General features: G+C 40.9%; 1 protein-coding gene, 1 non-coding gene and 1 pseudogene across 8 annotated transcripts in view; all 3 read right to left on the reverse strand.

The window, feature by feature from the left end:
* TTC23L (tetratricopeptide repeat domain 23 like) overlaps window positions 1-18,667 on the reverse strand; it is a 67,238-nt gene that overhangs the window by 23,950 nt on the left and 24,621 nt on the right. For all 7 annotated transcript variants that reach the window (XR_006702193.1, XR_006702211.1, XR_006702213.1 and 4 more), the window contains 4 exons: window positions 16,067-16,223; window positions 14,458-14,583; window positions 10,894-11,071; window positions 8,851-8,959 (listed from right to left, as the gene is read on the reverse strand). Coding sequence is in view for 2 of the 7 variants with exons in the window: in XM_045440521.1 (XP_045296477.1) it covers window positions 8,851-8,959; window positions 10,894-11,071; window positions 14,458-14,583; window positions 16,067-16,223 (570 nt within the window). In the remaining 5 variants the exon portion in view is untranslated. The remainder of the gene's footprint in view (window positions 1-8,850; window positions 8,960-10,893; window positions 11,072-14,457; window positions 14,584-16,066; window positions 16,224-18,667) is intronic.
* On the reverse strand, window positions 368-784 carry LOC123578067 (annotated as a pseudogene).
* Window positions 15,209-15,315, reverse strand: LOC123582005. Its single transcript, XR_006704142.1, has one exon. It is a non-coding gene; the product is annotated as a U6 spliceosomal RNA (small nuclear RNA).

Below are 18,667 nucleotides of genomic sequence, written 5' to 3' on the forward strand. Positions count from 1 at the left end.
AAGTTTGGGGCCATTATTTCTTTAGATAGTTTGCTCCTCATTCTGTCTCCTCCTCTTCTGGTGTTCCTAGTACATATATGTTGGTACACCAGCTGTTGTTCCACAGATCTCTTATGCTTTGTTCATTTTTCTTTAATGCCTTTTTTGTCTGCTGTTTGGATTGGACAATTTCTAGTGATATATCTTTGAGTTATCTTATTCTGTTCTCCACCATCTCAAATCTGATGTGGAGACCATTTAATGACTCTTTCATTCAATTACTGTAACATACAGTAGAATATACACTGTAACATACAGTGTAATATACTCTAGAATTTCCATTTGGTTGTTTTTTTTCTTAGTTTACTTATTTATTTTTTACAAGAGAACAAATCTACACCTTTATTCATTTACTTTTAAGTTAGTTTAAATCCTTGAGGGGTACAGCATCACACAGATTCTGTGGCCAATGGCTTTAGCAGGAAGGTTGCTTCAGAATTTGGCTTGGACCATGCCATTGTTTCCATGAGTACAAGTTACTTTTCCCCAGATCACTCTGGTTTTGTTCAGTTTGCCACGAGGGGTCACTGTGTTGTTCTTTGCTCTGTACACATAAGCACATCTCTTGCCTAGATAGAATTCAGTTTCATCTCAAGCAGAAACACCTTCAATTTTAAGAAGAGCTGTGTGCTCCCTCTGGTTCCAGAAACTCCACTTATAGCCAGCAAAAATGGCTTTGGACCACAGCCTTCCAGGCATATTTGTCATTTTAGGAGTCCTGTTCCCAGCAGGCCTCCATAGGTTCCAAGATGGCAGAAGGAGAAAAGCAAGCTCTTAAATAGTTTATATTTCTCTATTAATAGTTCCTATTTGCTAGGTAATTTTCATTGTATTTCAATTCTTTTAACAGTTTCCTTTAATTCTTTGAACATATTTATGATAGCTGCTTTGAAGTCTTCTAAACCCAATATCTAACCCACTTAGAGTCAATTTCTATTGACGGCTCTTTTTCTGAGTATAAGCTATGGGTTGTTTCTTTGTATGTTACTTTTGTTGAAAACTGTACATTTTACTTTTTTATTTTTTTATTAATTTATTTTTGAGAGAGAGAGAGACAGAGTGTGAATGGGGCAGGAGCAGAGAGGGAGGGAGACACAGAATCTGAAGGAGGCTCCAGGCTCCAAGCTGTCAGCACAGAGCCCAACATGGGGCTCAAACCCATGAAGTGCCAGATCATGACCTGAGCCCAGGTTGGACACACAACTGAGTTGAGTCACCCCCAAAACTGCACATTTTATTTTATTTATTTATTTAAAAATTTTTAATGTTTATTTTTGAGAGAGAGAGAGATTGAATCAAGGGAGAAGAAAGAGGGAGACACAGAATCGGTAGCAGACTCCAGGCTCTGAGTTGACAGCACAGAGCCTGACACGGGACTCAAATTTACAAACCACGAGGTCATGACCTGAGCCAAAGTTGGATGTTCAACTGACTGAGCCACCCAGGCAGCCCAAAACTGTACATTTTAGATATTATATAGTAGCAACAGACTGATTTATTTTTGTGGGTTTTTATTTTGTTTTATTCTTTTTCTTTTTTTTAAGTAGGCTCCACACCCAGCATGGAGCCCAATGTGGGGCTTGAACTCACAACCCTAAGATCAAGACCTAAGCTGAGATCAAGAGTCAAGATACTTAACTGAGTCACCCAAGTGCCCCTGCTTGTTTTGTTTTAGTGAATTGCCTAGACTCAAATGGCAGAATCTGTCTCCTCTATGGTGTCTGAATGCTAATGTCTTTGCTTAGGTGTTTGATTTCTTTAAAATAGACTTTATTCTTTAAGGCAGCTTTACATTCTCAGAAAAACTGAGTGGAAGGTACAGAGATTTTCATATAACTTGCCCACATATGGCATTTGGGATGGTTAATTTTCAGTGTCAACTAGACTGGGCTAAGGGATGTCCCGATAACTGATGAAACAATTTCTGGGTGTCTCTGTGAAGGTGTTTCTGGAAGAGATAGACAACTGAATCAGTATACTGAGCAAAGAAGATTCTGAGACATATTATACCAGGGGTCCCCTCACTCCTGTTGGTTATATTTCTCTGGAAAACCCTGATTAACCAGAAATGAGCCCAAGAATAAGGACGTTTACTTGCCAAAGCCATGGCTGAGTGCCCAATCTTCAGCGACAGCAGCACTGAGCCTCTAATATGGCACCATTATGTACGGTGATTAGCCAGCTTCCTGGTAGCAAGTTGATTACCCCGAACCATTTTCTTCATGGAAAGGGCAGCATTTTGTCCTTAACTGGAATATATTTCTACTCTGGATATAAATTTGCCTTCCCTGCATGCAATGATTCTACCAAAACTACCATCCATAAACTTAGAATGCCTCATCCATCATCATGGTATTCCACACAACATTGCTTTGGATCAAGGAACTCACTTCACAGCAAAAGAAGGGCTGTAATGGACCCATGCTCAAGAAATTCACTGGTCTTACCAAGTTCCCCACCATACTGAAGCAGCCAGCTTGATAGAATGGTGGTACAGTCTTTTAAAGACAGTTACAGTGCCAGCTAGGGGGCAATACTTTGCAAGACTTGAGTTCTCCCAAAGGCTGTGTATACTCTGAATCAGCGTCCAATATATGGTGCTGTTTCTCCAATAGCCAGGATTCACAGGATAAAAACAATAATAATAAAGGTAGAGGAAGGGTGAATTCTCTCTCGTTCATCCTGAGCTAGGAAGTCTACCTCCTGCCTTTGGACATCACATAATGGTTTTAGATTCCCAGCCTGATCATTCGAATATCCCTACTATATCTCAGTCTGGTTCTGATGCTTGCTGTGTTTCTTGAAACTGTGTGGGTTTGCTTGTTTTTGTTTTGTTTTGTTTTTTGTTTTTGCTTTTTACTAAGCCTTGAAGTTTTCTTGATAGATGGACATGATGTACTGGGTAAAAGAAAATGCTCTAAATAGGCCACTAGCTACATGGTGGGAAGATGTGGGCTTTGAGGGGAAGGCATTCTATCATCCCAGGTTAGGTCTCGGTCTTTTAGTGAGCCTGTGCCCCTGGACTGTGAATTTCGCAAGTGCTTCTCAGCCCCTTTCTCCCTTAGGGGGGAAGGGATAGCGAGAGTGGGCTAAAGTTGGGTATTTCTTTCCCTTTGGGTTGGTTAGGTTCTGAAACAGCAACAACAACAACAACAACAACAACAACAATAGTTTAGGCTCTGGTAAAATAATTTCTCTTGAGGACAGGCCTTGTTTAGTAGAAAGCTCTGGCATAGTTTTTAAAGGATTTTTTCTTTTAAGTTTATTTATTTTGAGAAAGAAAGTGTGAGCAGGGGAGAGGCAGAGAGAGAGGGAAAGAGGGAGAATCCCAAGCAGGCTCTGCACTGTCAGCACAGAGCCAGATGAGGGGCTCAAACCCACAAACTGAACTGTGAGATCATGAGAATGATCTGAGCCAAAGTCAGCCACTGACTTCACCAACTGAGCCATCCAGGGGCCCCAGCTCTGGAATATTTTAACTGGCTATTTTTCCCCCTCTCTCTCCTGGCAGCAAGGGGGCATTTTTCTCCAATATTCACTTTGAGAACCTGGTCAAGCTCCTGGAGGTAAATCTCACAAGAGTGTGGAGACCACCCCCCCCACCCCCCCCCCACCCCCCTGCCCCGGTCACTGGGTACTTGGAATTTTTAACTCTCAGTCTTATCCACACTGAGCTTCCAGAAATTTATCAGTTATAGTTCAGGCATTCCTACCCAGTACCTGTTCCTGTAGAGACAGGTATCTGCTCAGGCAAATTGTGATTCTCTGTATTTATTTGTCTCTCCAATTTCAGGGGCATCAGATTGCCCTGTGACCTCACTTCCCTGACAGATCTAAGAAGAGCTGTTGATTTTCCAGTTTGTTCAGCTTTTTACTTGTTGTCAGGATGGAGTGACCACCTCCAAGCCCCTATATGCCAGACTAGAAATCTAAAATCTTTGTGTTTAATGCTTATTTTTTTTTGTAAATGTTTTATTTATTTTATGAGAGCATGCCAGCGGGAGAGAAAGAGTGGGGGACAGAAGATCTGAAGCAGGCTCTGCGCTGACAGGCTAACAGCATCGAGCCTGATGCGGGGCTCGAACTCACGAACTGTGAGATCATGACCTGAGCTGAAGTCAGATGCTCAATTGACTGAGCCACCCAGGTGCCCCTAATGATTATCCTTTAAAAATTTGGTCTGGATTCCTGGGGTTACCCCTGTGTCTGCATAGCTTAGTGCTGACCCAAGTGACTGACTTGAAAAGAGGTTGTGCTCAGAAACCTTTACGATGTATGACTTCTATTTTCTGTTGATTCATCTGTATGTAGATCAGGGTGTGCATTCAAAGCTCTGCCACATTTCAAGTCTTCTTTGGTTGTTATTTGCCATATCTCCCCTACACATGTAAATAGTTTCCTAGTTGGCAAGGGATGTTGGGAGAGTTTCTCTGGCCTTTTCTTGGCTCTCATTTCCAGGTTCTTCCTGCTAAGATTTCTGACGGGCTTCTAATGCCTACAAACCAGGACAGCAACTTTAGGCTACCAAGTATGAAAGCGTTCCCTCCTTCCATTTCTTCTGAGTTTGCCACTTTTATCTGATGAATCAATGTGGAGGGAGGGTTGCCCCTTGCTCCAAATGGAGTCCAAAGCCTCTGCCACAAAGTTGCTGTTCTCTTGGCGAGCCCCTGCTGATCAAATTGCTGTATTCTCACTGTCTGAGCTGGTGCTGTGGGTGGATGGGAGCAGCCTCAGGCACAAAGACAAGAAGACTCTCTTTACCCAAAGCTCTAGCAGTTTTGCAAGAATGCTTTCCAGTTTGTTGTCTGCTTATTTATTGCCAGTGTCCTCAAATGGTTATTTTTGGAACATCTTAATTTGTATGTGTGTATGTGTGTGTTGATTCACAGATCTCTTCACAAAGGCATAGCCAGAAGTCTCTGTTTACATTTTGATGTACATTTTGATGCGGTCTTAGTTACTTTGCAGTTCATTTTTCATGTATATATACATATGTGTGTGTGACTATAAACAATAGTATTTTTATGTCCTAAAAATGCAAGGTATTTTTTCCTTAATATTGTTTTTAACTTTCTTTTTAATTATAAAGTCTAATCCTTTTACAGACTACAGAATTCCATGCAATTAATATACCAAATATTCCATTTACTAATTGATAAACATTTAGGTTGTTTCCAATTTTTTTACAATTACAGACTGAGTGCCACAGTAAACATCCTTCTACATGTTTCCTTTTGGTTTTACTAGGTCTTATCAAGTTATTTTCCAAATTTTTTATCACTCCTTCCATCTATGAGTGAGCAGAACTGTTTTTCCACGATCTGGCAAATACTAGATATTTTCATATTTAAAAAATTTTTACATAGGATAGGTGAAAACTGATTTTAAAGGTATGTATAGTTTTAAGATGTGTAACATTTTGCCAAATTATCTTTCAGAGATTTTGTGTCAAATTGCTCTCATCAATCCTAAATGTTATCATTTCTTTTAAATGTTGACATTCTGATGGAAACTTGGTATCCTTGCTGTTTTATATTGATTCATTATTACTATGATTGAACCTTTTTTGTGATTATTGGCCATTTGTTTTCTTTATGTAATGTTTGGTATTATTTTTCTATTTTTCTATTGTAAAGTAAATGCAAATTTTAGCTCCTACGTGTAGGACAATGATCTATGTTGAATGACTGTGTATGTTACGAAAGTGAGTTTTTTCTCTTTTTTCTTCTGGCATGTGAATACCATTGTTCCAATTGTTCCAATACCATTTGTTGAAAAGACTATTCTTTCCACATTGAATTGCCTTAGCACCTTTGTCAAAAATTAATTGGTCATATTTACACAGGTCTATTTCTGGACTCTCTTTTGTGTTCCAGTGACTCTGATCTCTGTCCCTTCACCAATACGAAACTCTCTTGATTACTGTTGCTTTTATTTATTTATTTATTAAAAAAATTTTTTTTTTAACATTTATTTATTTTTGAGACAGAGAGAGACAGAGCATGAACGGGGGAGGGTCAGAGAGAAAGGGAGACACAGAATCCGAAACAAGCTCCAGGCTCTGAGCGGTCAGCACAGAGCCCGATGCAGGGCTTGAACTCACGGACCATGAGATCATGACCTGAGCTGAAGTCGGACGCTTAACCGACTGAGCCACCCAGGCGCCCCACTGTTGCTTTTATAATAAATCTTATATCAGGTAGTATGATTCCTCCAATTTTATTAGTTTTCAAAACTGTTTCAGCTATTCTAACTTCTTTGCATTTCTGTATAAATTTTTGAATCAGCTTGTCTATATTTACAAAAATTCCTGCTGGGATCTTGGATTGGTAATTTGTGTTAAATCCATACATCAATTTCTATAGAAGTGACAGCTTTACTAGACATCTTCCAATCTACGAATACGTTATGTCTCCATTTATTTAGATCATCTCTGATTTCTTTGATCAGAGTTTGTAGTTTTTAGCATACAGATACTGTACATGTTTTGTTAGATTTATACCTAAGTGTTTCATTTGGGAGGAGGGGCTATTGTCAGTAATATTTCTAAACATTTCAGTTTCCAGTTGTGAATTGCTAATATATAGAAATATGACTGGGTTTTGTGGTTGACTTTATATCCTGTGATCTTGCTAAGCTTAAACTCACTTACTAGTTCTAAGAGTTTTGCAGATTTCTTGGAATTTTCAGCAGAAACAGCTGCATTGCTGCAAATGAGGACCATTTTATTTCTTTTAGGCTGTATGTCTTTTTCTTGCCTACTGCACTAGCTAGGACTTCCAGTACTATGTTGAATAAGCTTAGTGAGAATGAACATCCTTGCCTTATTCCTGATCTTAAGAGCAAAGCAGTCTTTCACCATGAAGCATGATGTTAGCTATGGGTTTTCTGTACATGTCTTTTATCAGATTGAGAAAGTTCCCCTTCCACTGTGAATGGATGCAGAATTTTTTCACATGCTTCTTCTGCATCAGTTGATAAGATTACGTACTTTTCATCTTTGGATTGTTAATATGGTAGAGAACATTCATTCAGGTTTAAACACTGAACCAGGCTGACACTCTCACGAAAAAAGCTTCCCTTGGTCATGGTGTATTATTCTTTTTTATCCATTGCTATGTATTTTCTTGAGAATTTTTTGGGTTTATGTGTATGAAAGGTATTGTTCTGTAGTTTTGTTTTGTTTTGTTTTTTTCTTGTAAGGTCTTTACCCAGATTTGGTGTCAGGGTAATGCAAGCCTCATAAAATGAGTTGGGAAATTTTCCCTCCTCTTCAATTTTCTGGAGAAGATTATGCAGGATGGGTGTTAATACTTTATTAGGTAGAATTATCCAGTGGAATCATCTGGATGTTGATGTATCTTTCTCACAAATTCTTTTTTTTTTTTTCAATAATTAAGGGCTTATTCAAATTATCTGTTCATCTTGGATTACACTGTTTTTTATTTTATTTATGGTACTTTGTGACAGACACAGGTTTTAGATCTTTTTATAATTAAATCTATCAATCTCTTCTAGTATATCTTTGTGTGCTCAGAAAGTTCTTATTTCCTTAAATTATTAATTTTAGGAGTTTTGATTGTAGTGCTGTATTTCCTTCGGGATAATTCATATTTTCAGTTGTGATCAGTCAGATGTGATCCATCTGGAATTTAGTGAATGATAGGTGAAGATCCAAATCTTTACAGGTAAAAATTAGTATACAAGAAAAGAATAAGGTGGCCTTAGAACCTCCCAACCCAGAAGCATAGAAGTTTCTCACTTGAACAAAAATGTTTACATATTCACAAATACATTAAATGTGTTATAACCATGAAGACTATTTTTAAAAAATCAGATGTATATTAGCTAGGAAACACAGAACCAGGAAGTCTTCAATGAACATTCATGCTAAAGGAAACAGTAATCAAAATATGAAAATAACTTCTGAAAACTGAACAAAATTATTTAATGACTTGGGAAAATAGAAGAGTAGAGAAAAGTAGGATGCAAAACTTTCCCTGTGATTCGTTCCCTCTCTCTCTCACTCTTCCTCTCCCTTTTTCATAAAAGACTGAAAAATAATGTACACCTAAATGGATTCTTTTTATGAGCAGAGATAATCAACATTTTAAAATGTTTAAATCATATTTTTCACAAATCTCAAATTCCTCCAGATGGGCCATTGAATCCATTAGTGTCCGTTAATCTGACCCAGTCAGCTGAGCACAGCACACAGTCCTTTCTCATCTGTTCTTTTGTGTCTCTCCTGAAGCTACTCACTTTCCAAAGGATGACCTTGTCTGAGAAAGGACTACTGTTGATGAATACATCACCTGGCTTTCTTCCAGAAGCCCCAATACCTCACTTTTGAATATAGTCATAAAAATTCTAGCTGCTACAAGCGTTCTCTCTTGACACAGAGGAAAAGAGTCAAGGAGGTTGAGAATGGAGGAGGAAGAAAGAAGGAGCCAATGTTTTTGTCTTTTATCACTGGATTTCCTCATCAACCAATACCTTACAGCTCACATTCATAGCATGTATGATCTCCACTCTTTATGCAGGTGAGTTCTGCTGAGATTCTAAGGGAATAAAGGAAATAGAAACCAGATGGTTTTATTGGTTTTGATGTTCCAACTAATCTGTGGAGATATTATTGTGCCTAAATTCATGTGTAAATGCTTTTGTACAAAATGGTTTCCAGTCTAATTTTTCCATCACAGTCATGAATAGCTAATTATAACCTGTTCACATCGATAGATAGACCATTGCCAGTGTGCTTCCCCCCACCATGGGAAAAGGTGATAACTGCAAGCTACCTCTCCTACTTACCCCTGTGTTGGGCCTCTCCAGACAGGGCATGAGCCTTGGCTAGTAACGCACTTGCCTCTGCAGTTTGGGGGCTGACGTCAGTGAACAAAGAAACACAGATAGAATAGGCCTGGAATAGAGAAAATCATCATCAAGAGTACCCAAATGACAGTATTTCAGAGGATTTTCTAATAGCTCTCATGAAATTGCTAGTTGAGAGCTGTGGATATCTAATCATGGAGTTACAAGAGAGGTGAGTTTGAGTCCCAGCTATTTCCTGTGAGTCTTGAGCAAGTAACTTCACCTTCACACGTAAAAGAAATATATAGTTTCCATCAATTGTGGTTTGGAAAATATTAATGAGATGGTACATGCAAAGCACACATAATACCATCACATGGTAAGTTCTCAATAAATATTAGCCACTATGATGTCTCATTAGGTGTCATAGCAAAACTAAAATCACAACTTTAGCTAAGCTTCTCAAAGGTTCGTTATTAAAGGAAGTTCAGGAGAGTTAAGTATGGACCCTAAAACCATACTGCCTGGGTTCCTATCCCAGCTCAGCCACTGATGACTCAGGCAAGTCACAAACTTCTTCAAATATAAAACCAGAATGACAAAAATGACTGTTACAAGCAGTTGCTGTAAAGATTAAATGAATTAATATGTGTAAAGTGTTTAGGATACCACCTGGAATGTCCTAAGCATGACAGAAGTGGAGATTTTATTACTATTATCATTCGTACTAAAGTGGAAGGAGAAAGAAGAGAGAAACCCCTGGCCCACACCCACCAGAAAGAAAAAAGCCCCCCTCCCCCGTGCCTCATAGTTCACACGGGTCAGACACTGTGAAGTATCTCAAGGAGCCCCAGAGATTTCAGACAACACTATGGAGCTAAGGTAGAGTTCAGAGCTGGTATGTGTGCGGGCTCTGAGGACTCAAATTCTCTAAGTTCAAATCCCTGCTCTCCTACTTGTTAGCGACACAACTTCAGCTGAATTAGCTGTAACTCTTTAAGCTTCCGTTTCCTCATCCTTAAAATGAGATCAAATCATAATGCCTCCACTTCATAGGCAAATTGCATGGATTAAATGAATATATCCTCAAGTGCACATAGTAAAAGCAGTCCATAAAAGTTAACTATTTGTGTTGCTGTTGGGAAACACTGACTTTATCTTGTTTTGGCAATCCTGATCTGACAGCCGCTTGCACAGTCTTGGACACAAGAACCTGATGGCTTGCTCTGTAAACAGTGGACTCCCTGCCTTCAGACCAACATCCCCTAACATTTCTCCACGGTGTGATTACCTGCAATGCCTTTTCTACAGTATCAGACTGTTTTCACATATACCATTGAGTTGCATTGCACGGTTTCTATGATACAGGAAATCTAATCCACTTTTGGCTTCCGGAGGTACCAGAAGCCACAAACAGGCTCTTATTTGAGGAGAGAAAAGGTGAATTTAATAAGTTTCAAGGGAATTTTCAAGTACAGGATGCATCAAAAAGCCCCACACTGTTTTCATTATAATGACTCAACATTCCTTCCTATTTTGTTTTGTTTTCCCCTGGGCATTTGTCAAATTAGTTACCTCCAAGTGAAATACTCTTTTGTCGGTTTAAATTTAGACTTGTTGATACAACCAGCTGCGCTAGCCTAGAGGACAAATGACAGCATCACACCAAAATATCATGATTTTTTTTTTTTTCATTTTAAAAAAGCCCTTTGTGTTTGCTAAAGCCTTAAGTTTGGTTGCCCCTATGGCTTTTTTCCCTGGAGCAGACTCACTTGCTTACCTCTTCCCAGCACCCACAGAGATGAGGGGAAGCCTGGGAGGGGAGATTTGGTCCCAGATCAGGTCAAACAGCAGATACACTCATCCTGAGTCCGGATTCTCTGCCCATGTTGTTTAAGGTTGAGGAAGGGCTCTTGTGTGGATCTGGCGGGAAATCCACCCCACCCCCTAGTTCTTCTGAGAAGCCCAAGCTTCCCTGATCCTGGGAATGGGGCATGGGGCCAAAGAAGGCCAGTAGGCTGGTGCTCCAGCCAACTCACCAACCTGCTGCAAGTACTGGATGGCCTGATCATGGTTCCTCCTCAGCTGCTCAATCTGCGCAATCTCCTCGTACAGACTGACCAGATCTGATGTCCTATCACCCTTAGCAGCAATAACATTGCCAATTGCCTTTTCAAAGTATGCCAGAGCAAGGTTCAATCTGTGGACGGCCAAGGAGGCTCTATAAGAAGAGGGACAAAGATGCAAAGTCAGAGAGGCCCCTTACTTTGCAGACACAAAAGGAACTGATTCTAAGAATGAAACGATTTGGCCTTTAGAGGCCAATTATCTGAGTGGTTGACTAAAATCCAGTCTTGCTATAAACAAACTCCCATTAACCTGCATTTTGCCCACCAGATTCCACTGACTGATATTCACTCCCATTAATACAGCATGCTATAGTCTAATTTTATAAAAAAGCATAAAATGGCTTCCAGCAGTTCACAAGATGGGTTATTTACCCGTAAACACAGACTTTCTAAAATCAGAATAAAATTTTATTCTGACTCCCTCTCTTTCAGACCAATACAAAGCCATTGCTTTGTCTTGTTTGATTTAGTTTATTCCTCCTCAGTTAAAAATGAGGATAGAGAAAACAATGTAAATATTCCTTCCAAAAGACAGTGGTTCAATAAATTATGGCACATCATATAATAAAATACTTCAGGCTTTAAAAACCATGCTTCCGTTTTAGACTAAATAATATGAGGAGAAATTAAAAGTGTGGCAAATTTTAAAAAGTGATAGGACTACTTAAAATTGACCCTGACAGGGGCGTCTGGGTGGCTCAGTCGGTTAAGCGGCCGACTTCGGCTCAGGTCATGATCTCGCGGTCCATGAGTTCAAGCCCCACGTCGGGCTCTGTGCTGACAGCTTGGAGCCCGGAGTCTGTTTCAGATTCTGTGTCGCCCTCTCTCTGACCCTCCCCTGTTCATGCTCTGTCTCTCCCTGTCTCAAAAATTAATTAAAAAAAAAAACGTTAAAAAAAAAAAAATTGACCCTGACATATCTATCTATCGATTGATCAATCTTTATCTCTAAAATATCCATAGCAGTTATGTTTGGGTTGCGAAATTAAAACTAACTCTTATTTTCTTCTTCATATCTATATTTTCAAATCTTCCAAAACAAAATATAATTTAAAAAATGAGAATAAAAAAGCATTTCATTAAAGTTTATTCCTCTAGAGACAGCAAGACACAGGCAAATAACATGGTAGTTCAAAGCTGGTTCTCACAGTTATTAGCTTTAAAAAAATTTTTTTTAATGTTTATTTATCTTTGAGAAAGAGAGACAGAGACAGAGAGTGAGTGGGGGAGGAACAGAGAGACAGGGAGACACAGAATCTGAAGAAGGCTCCAGGCTCTGAGCTGATAGCACAGAGCCTGACGTGGGGCTCGAACTCACAAACCATGAGATCATGACCTCAGCTGAAGTTGGACATTTAACTGACTGAGCCACCCAGGTGCCCCCCTCAGTTATTAGCTTTATGGTCAAATTCCAGGAGTCTCCATTTCCTTCCAAATAAAACAATGATAAGAATACCTAAATTACAAGGTTATAAAGATTAGATAAAAAATTATACATGAAATTACTTAACATATAGTGGATACACAATCAATATTACTTCCCCTCACCCTTTGCTTCTTCCATCTTTGTATTCCCAGAGTGGAAAAAATATGTATGTATATGAAATTATTTTTATAAGGCATTCCACAAGTTACAATTTATTTTAAACTGAAAGATTCATCCTTCCTCTGAAGATTGGGATTAACAATCAAAAGAGCACTGGCATGTTATCCGGTAATTCTTTCCAGAAAAAATATTTGATCAATCAGACCACTATTTCCTTTGACTATTACAGCAGAAGTTACAGAATGAAAATGCCTCTCATCAAGAGCTTGTAGTCTGGCCTAAACAATCACAGTGTATTTTCCCTACCTTTAAAATGAGAAAGGGGATTTGCCCTTACTAGATATTTGCTGCATATGAAATATAAGTCAATGTGGTACAGAAGGTGAGCTATGGATTAAGAAGACCCATCTGTAGTGTTGGATCTTCTACTAGTCATTCTGTCACCTTGAGTTACTTACTCTTCCTGTGCCTTAATTTTCTTACCTGTGAAATGAAAACAAAAATACCTACCTTATAGCTTGCCGTAGAGGATTGAACTAAATAAATGATGCAGCGCACTTAGAATAGTTCTTGGAGATAGTTATACTGTTCCAACACTTAGAACAGTGCAGGTACAAAATAGATACTAAATAAATATTGTAGAGTGAATGAGTGAAATACACACTAGTATTTATTCTGAAAAAGGAACAAGGCTATCTTTCACATACGGCACAAAAACCTTAGCCACTGACCCATGTGACAGCAGCAGACATTCACTAGACTCTAATTTATGGCTCCGTGGACTTATATCAATAGTTTGATGTAACGTTGGGCATTCAAACACCTCCCCACCATTTCCCGTTTGATTTCTAGGTTCATGGTTGTTTAGAGCAGGTAGGCATGACTCATGTATTTCAGTTACTTACCATTCCGTCATTGACCCTACCATGCCAAGTGTTTCCAGTTTTGGAACCAGATTGTGGATGTGCAGATATCTTAAAAATCTAAGGAACAGTAAACCTTTTATTATTCTTTTTTTCCCCTGATAATCTGCTGGGCCCACTCTTATATGTAAATACTGTGATTCTCTCTGAGGATACCTAACTCAACTGCAAACCAGTTAACTCTTGTTCTGGCTTGAACACATCCCAAGTACTTGGTTTCCAAATGGAACAGAACTTTCCTTAAAAATGCATGGGCCCGGGGCGCCTGGGTGGCGCAGTCGGTTAAGCGTCCGACTTCAGCCAGGTCACGATCTCGCGGTCCGTGAGTTCGAGCCCCGCGTCAGGCTCTGGGCTGATGGCTCAGAGCCTGGAGCCTGTTTCTGATTCTGTGTCTCCCTCTCTCTCTGCCCCTCCCCCATTCATGCTCTGTCTCTCTCTGTCCCAAAAATAAATAAACGTTGAAAAAAAAAAATTAAAAAAAAAAAAAAAGAATCAATTGTATTTGAAAAAAAAAAAAAATGCATGGGCCGTGCATAGCTTTCATGGGCTTCCAGTAAACAAACGGTCTTCATTAAGTACTCTTTCCTTGTCTTTTAAGATACCATGCTTCATGACAAAAGTAGGTGGCGATTCAGAAAAAGACATAATTTGAGACTAGGTGTGAAAGACAGAATAAGGGCGAGGAGTCCATGAGTTCAGACCATGGATCCAACACGTCACCGTGGACGGTTTGTTTAATCTCAGCCCCAGTTTCCCCTCTCTCTCTCTCTCTCCAATAATTGCACCAACTACCTCACTGCTGTCTATGAGAATTCAATGGGCACTGCACATAAAGCTTAGACCATGGTGTGTGTGTTTGGTAAATAAAACGCCTCTTTTATCCCCATCTGAGTATCTGGGTTTTTTGCCCTGAGTAGTTTTTCTCCCCTTATACAGAAGAGCACAGAACAATCATGTGATACCGGGCCTCATTCACAAAAGCCTAAGCCTCCCAAAGCCCAGATCTTACCTGCCCAAAGCAATTGTCAGGTCTTTCTCCGAGACTTGTAATCTGTGAACACTTCCCTCACATAATTCTTTCAGCTCCTTCATGTTTCTCTCTGCCTTCTGCAGGTTGAAATAAGCCTCTCTGCCAGTGAAACAGTCAAGGAAAATGCTAGGCACACAAACTCCCCCACTTCCCAGGGACAACGGTTGATAAGTAAACAAAAGGGCCACTTGGGAAAATGAAGCAGAATTTGAAAAACAGGCACTTTACTATGTTCTTTATTTTCTATATGTATATGTTGTCAAGAATTCTTTAGAAAATAAACAGAGACCTGGGTTTCTCATGGCAGTAGCCTGAATCCAGGGCTGTGGTGGGTGGTGAGCATTTGGAGAAGCGAACAGAAACTGTAAATTATGCTAGATTTCCTTTAGAGGCATCCATGGTGTGACAATACTCACTTTTCCCAAGTTGCTTCCTGTGAATGGTAAAAGAGAGGAACTAATTCTGCTGAAAGGGACTTTCTGGATCATTTAGAAAGTCCAAGCAAAACAGATTTTTGGCAAAAGGCAAACAGCAAGAAAGAAAATCCCCTTAATTCCCAAATATCCTATTTCCCACATAGTCAGTAGCCCCTTCTAAAGGCATAACAGAGAAAGGCAACGAATCAGTTTTTACAAGTTGAGTACCAAGACCAAAAAAGCAGAGAGGGGAACGTGGTAAAGAGGAGAGATGAAGGACACATGGTCTCAAAGAAGACTCATGGTTGATTTTGTTTAATATGGAATGCTTTATAAATTTGCATATCATCCTTGTTCGGGGGCTGCGCTAATCTCTGCATCATTCCAACTTTAGTGCATGATCGATCGTGAACACGAAATCCCATGCACAGTTTTCAAGTAGAGATAGTACCAAAAGGCTGTCAAAATCACACGCTTTTTGAAGAGTAATGGTCCGCCTCTGGGGACATAGAGAACTATTTCTTTTGTCTTTTTTGCTTGGCCTTCAGCTTCATGGCAGTATTCTCAACAGCATTTCAGAAAAACAAAAATGATCAAGAGTCCATTAAATCAGAGACTTCTGGCTGCAGGTTACAATCACCTGGGGGACTTTAAAAAATCTCAATAAACAGATGAACCCCAGACCTACTAAATCAAAATCTCGAGGGTGGGACCCAAACAGCAATAATTCTTAAAGCTCCCCAGGGGTTACAGGTGCTGCCTAGTTTGACAAACATTGCTTTAAATTACCACCCCCTCTCCCCACTCCTATACCACCCCCCACCCACTATCACCCATGTCCTCACTGCTAAAACTGGTCTTCTTGGGTGCTCAATCAAGCAGGAGACACTCCAAAAACTTTTCAGCTGGCTAGGGGATAGGTCACCAGTGAGACCCCTCTCATGGCTCAACTCAGAGTTTATATGAACAGATACAGGAGGAATATTCATACCCTTCTAGATGAAGGTAAGAGGCTTGTGGGGAGCCCCGGATGTCAGAATAGAGCTGTGAAGCCTGGTTCAATCTCCCCTGCTCCTAGGTGAGATGACCCGCCTGGGGACATGTGCTCCCAACCGCCCCCCCACCCCCGCCCCCAGCTCTGATCACAGGCCCAGCCAGGAAAGGAAGGATATTGGTTCTGTAGGAGCCAGGCCACCCCCACGGTGTAGTACAGCATGACCAGAGCTTCCAGGATTTCCTTTTTCTCCGTGTTTGAGGTCGTGTTTTCCTTCCAGGTCAGCAGCGTGCTCCTGGCAGATTCAGCATGTTTCTTGGCCTGAGCTGGGAGGCCTGGGGAAGTTTGAGGGTGGGTGGCAAGAAGAAAAACATTAAAAAGTCATGTTTCAGTGAAAGACATTTCTGGGAGGAAATAGGTGGGTAGCGTGTCTGTCGTGTGCTCTATAGGATTAGTTTCCAAAGCTGGCTGCGCATCAGAATGATCTGGAATGCTTGTAGAGAATATAGATTCCTGGGCCCCACCCCAGACCTACTGAGTTGGAATCTCTAGACGAATAGAGTCCAGCAATCTATATTTTTAATTAATTCCACAAGTGCTTCTTATGCAGCCATCAGAGCATTTATCTGGGGTCCAGTCTGGAAATCACTAGTAGACCAGGAGTAGAAGCTGAGTATCCTGTTCCCAATCCTGCTGTTAATGCCATGTGACCTTTTCAACCCGCAAAGCTTCTCCATCCTCCAAATGTAAAATGACAATAATTATAGAAGCTGTGCCTTTACCAAACACCTGGAGCTAGTCCAGGAACAAACTAGGTTAGGCCACAGAGTGCTACGCTTTGAGCTTTCTGGAAAAAGCATTCTAAAAATACAAGGGCTTATGAATACAATTACTTCCATCTGGGGATTTTTTTTTTTTTCAATCCAAGATGAGGCTGGATAGGCTAATTGGTCACACACACACACACACACACACACGCACACACGCACACACACGCACACTCTAATTGCTAAAGGCAGTGAGGCCCCCACTAAGAAGACAAAGGGATCCCTGATGGGAAAAGAGTAGCTCCAGAGAAAAGAGAAAGGCCAGCAGAGAACATATTATCCTAAAACATTATCTCCTCTGCTCTACTGAAGACAGTTAGGGCTGGTGTTCACGTTCAGCTCTCCTCTCCGCAGGTTGGTAAACATATTCACCCCTGCCAGGTAGGCCCACTGCACCCGTAATTCTCACTTCACAGCCCCAACCTTCAGTCCGCTCCGCCTCTGGCCCTTAGAGCCTGTTTTCACAGTACAGGTAGAATGAATGGCCACAAAGATGATCTGGAAAGGTCTTGAGGCCTGTGGCCCTCATACATTCCATGTGCAGGACCTCCTTAATGAGTCGCGACAAGGTAGGGGGAACAAAGCTTCCCTGGGAGAGCCCTAAAAGGGACCTGGAAGCCAAGAAATCTTTGTAGAACACTCAGAGGTTCCTGTTCTGTAGGTCTCAACTTAAGAGATAAATGGAGTCTGTGGCCAAAGAGATGGCTGTGCCCTAAGTTACCAGGTAATAGCACCCCTCAAATTGCACTGCACTTCATAAACACCCTGTGAAAATGCAGATTCCTGAGCCTTGTTTCCAGTAGTTATGGTTGACAGGTTCTGAGGCGAGAACAAAGGATTTACATTCATAACAACCATCCTAGGTGATACTGATGCAGGCTGTCTAAAGACCACACTCAGAAAAGCATTTAGTAAAATCTTTATACAAGAGGTGGGACTCATCTTAGTTTGAAGAGTAGGTAGTTTGACTGATAGAGAAGAATGAGGAGGGGTTTCCACTTGTAGTAAACAGCCTGAGGCCATAAAGACAGAATAGGCAAGCGTGTGTGTGTGTGTGTGTGTGTGTGTGTGTGTGTGTGTGCACGTGCATGCACACAGGCACACCCATGTGCATGCATATGCTGGTGGGGTAGGGTGGGGGCATGTAGGAGCACCATGGAAGGCAGTAAGGAGACCAGCCTGACTGAAAGGGAGATTTAAATGTAAAGACACCCAATGTGTGAATTGGATGGGAAAAATGGAATCTTGGATGCCAAGTTGAGGAGGCTGGATTTGATCTGGTGGGTAATGGGAAGTCTTTATAGGTCTTGAAGAAGGGAGTAGCTACAGAAAAACCTGCCAAGGACATCAGACAAAGACAATAAAACTGGAAACTAAGGAAGTCTTTTTATCAAATAGGCTGTTTCTACAACCACACAGGCCCTTGGAAGTGTGTCAGCAAGAAGTGAAGGAACCCAATCTAGATGCTTCCCTCTGTCTGTAGGAAGGAGCAAAGTGAAGCTGGCTGAGCCACTGAAAACCACCCCTGAATCAGCACAATGCTGCTTCTGGGCTCCTGAATGGGAAACTAATGAGAAAATAGTTCCGAGGCTTTGCAAGTCTGCCCTGCCAGCCACCCCCACCTAAGTGTCCAGTTATGGCTGTGAAACCCCCAGAGGAATACTTTTCCTCTAAGTTCAGCAGCCAATCAACTATCGGGTTCCTCTTCTCCACTTTATCATGCCCCACGGTGTGGTCCTTCTGATGAAAAAGCTGAGCTGTGTAACCACTGGGTTTAAACAAACTGAACACGGATCTCAATTTAAAATGGCTCATTAGGGGCGCCTGGGTGGCGCAGTCGGTTAAGCGTTCAGCTCTAGATTTCAGCTCAGGTCGTGATCTCACAGTTCATGAGTTCAAGCCCCAGGTCAGGCTTTGAGCTACAGTGTACAGCCTGCTTGGGATTCTCTCTC

The sequence above is a fragment of the Leopardus geoffroyi genome, chromosome A1 (assembly GCF_018350155.1).
Source record: "Leopardus geoffroyi isolate Oge1 chromosome A1, O.geoffroyi_Oge1_pat1.0, whole genome shotgun sequence".
Lineage (NCBI taxonomy): Eukaryota > Metazoa > Chordata > Mammalia > Carnivora > Felidae > Leopardus > Leopardus geoffroyi.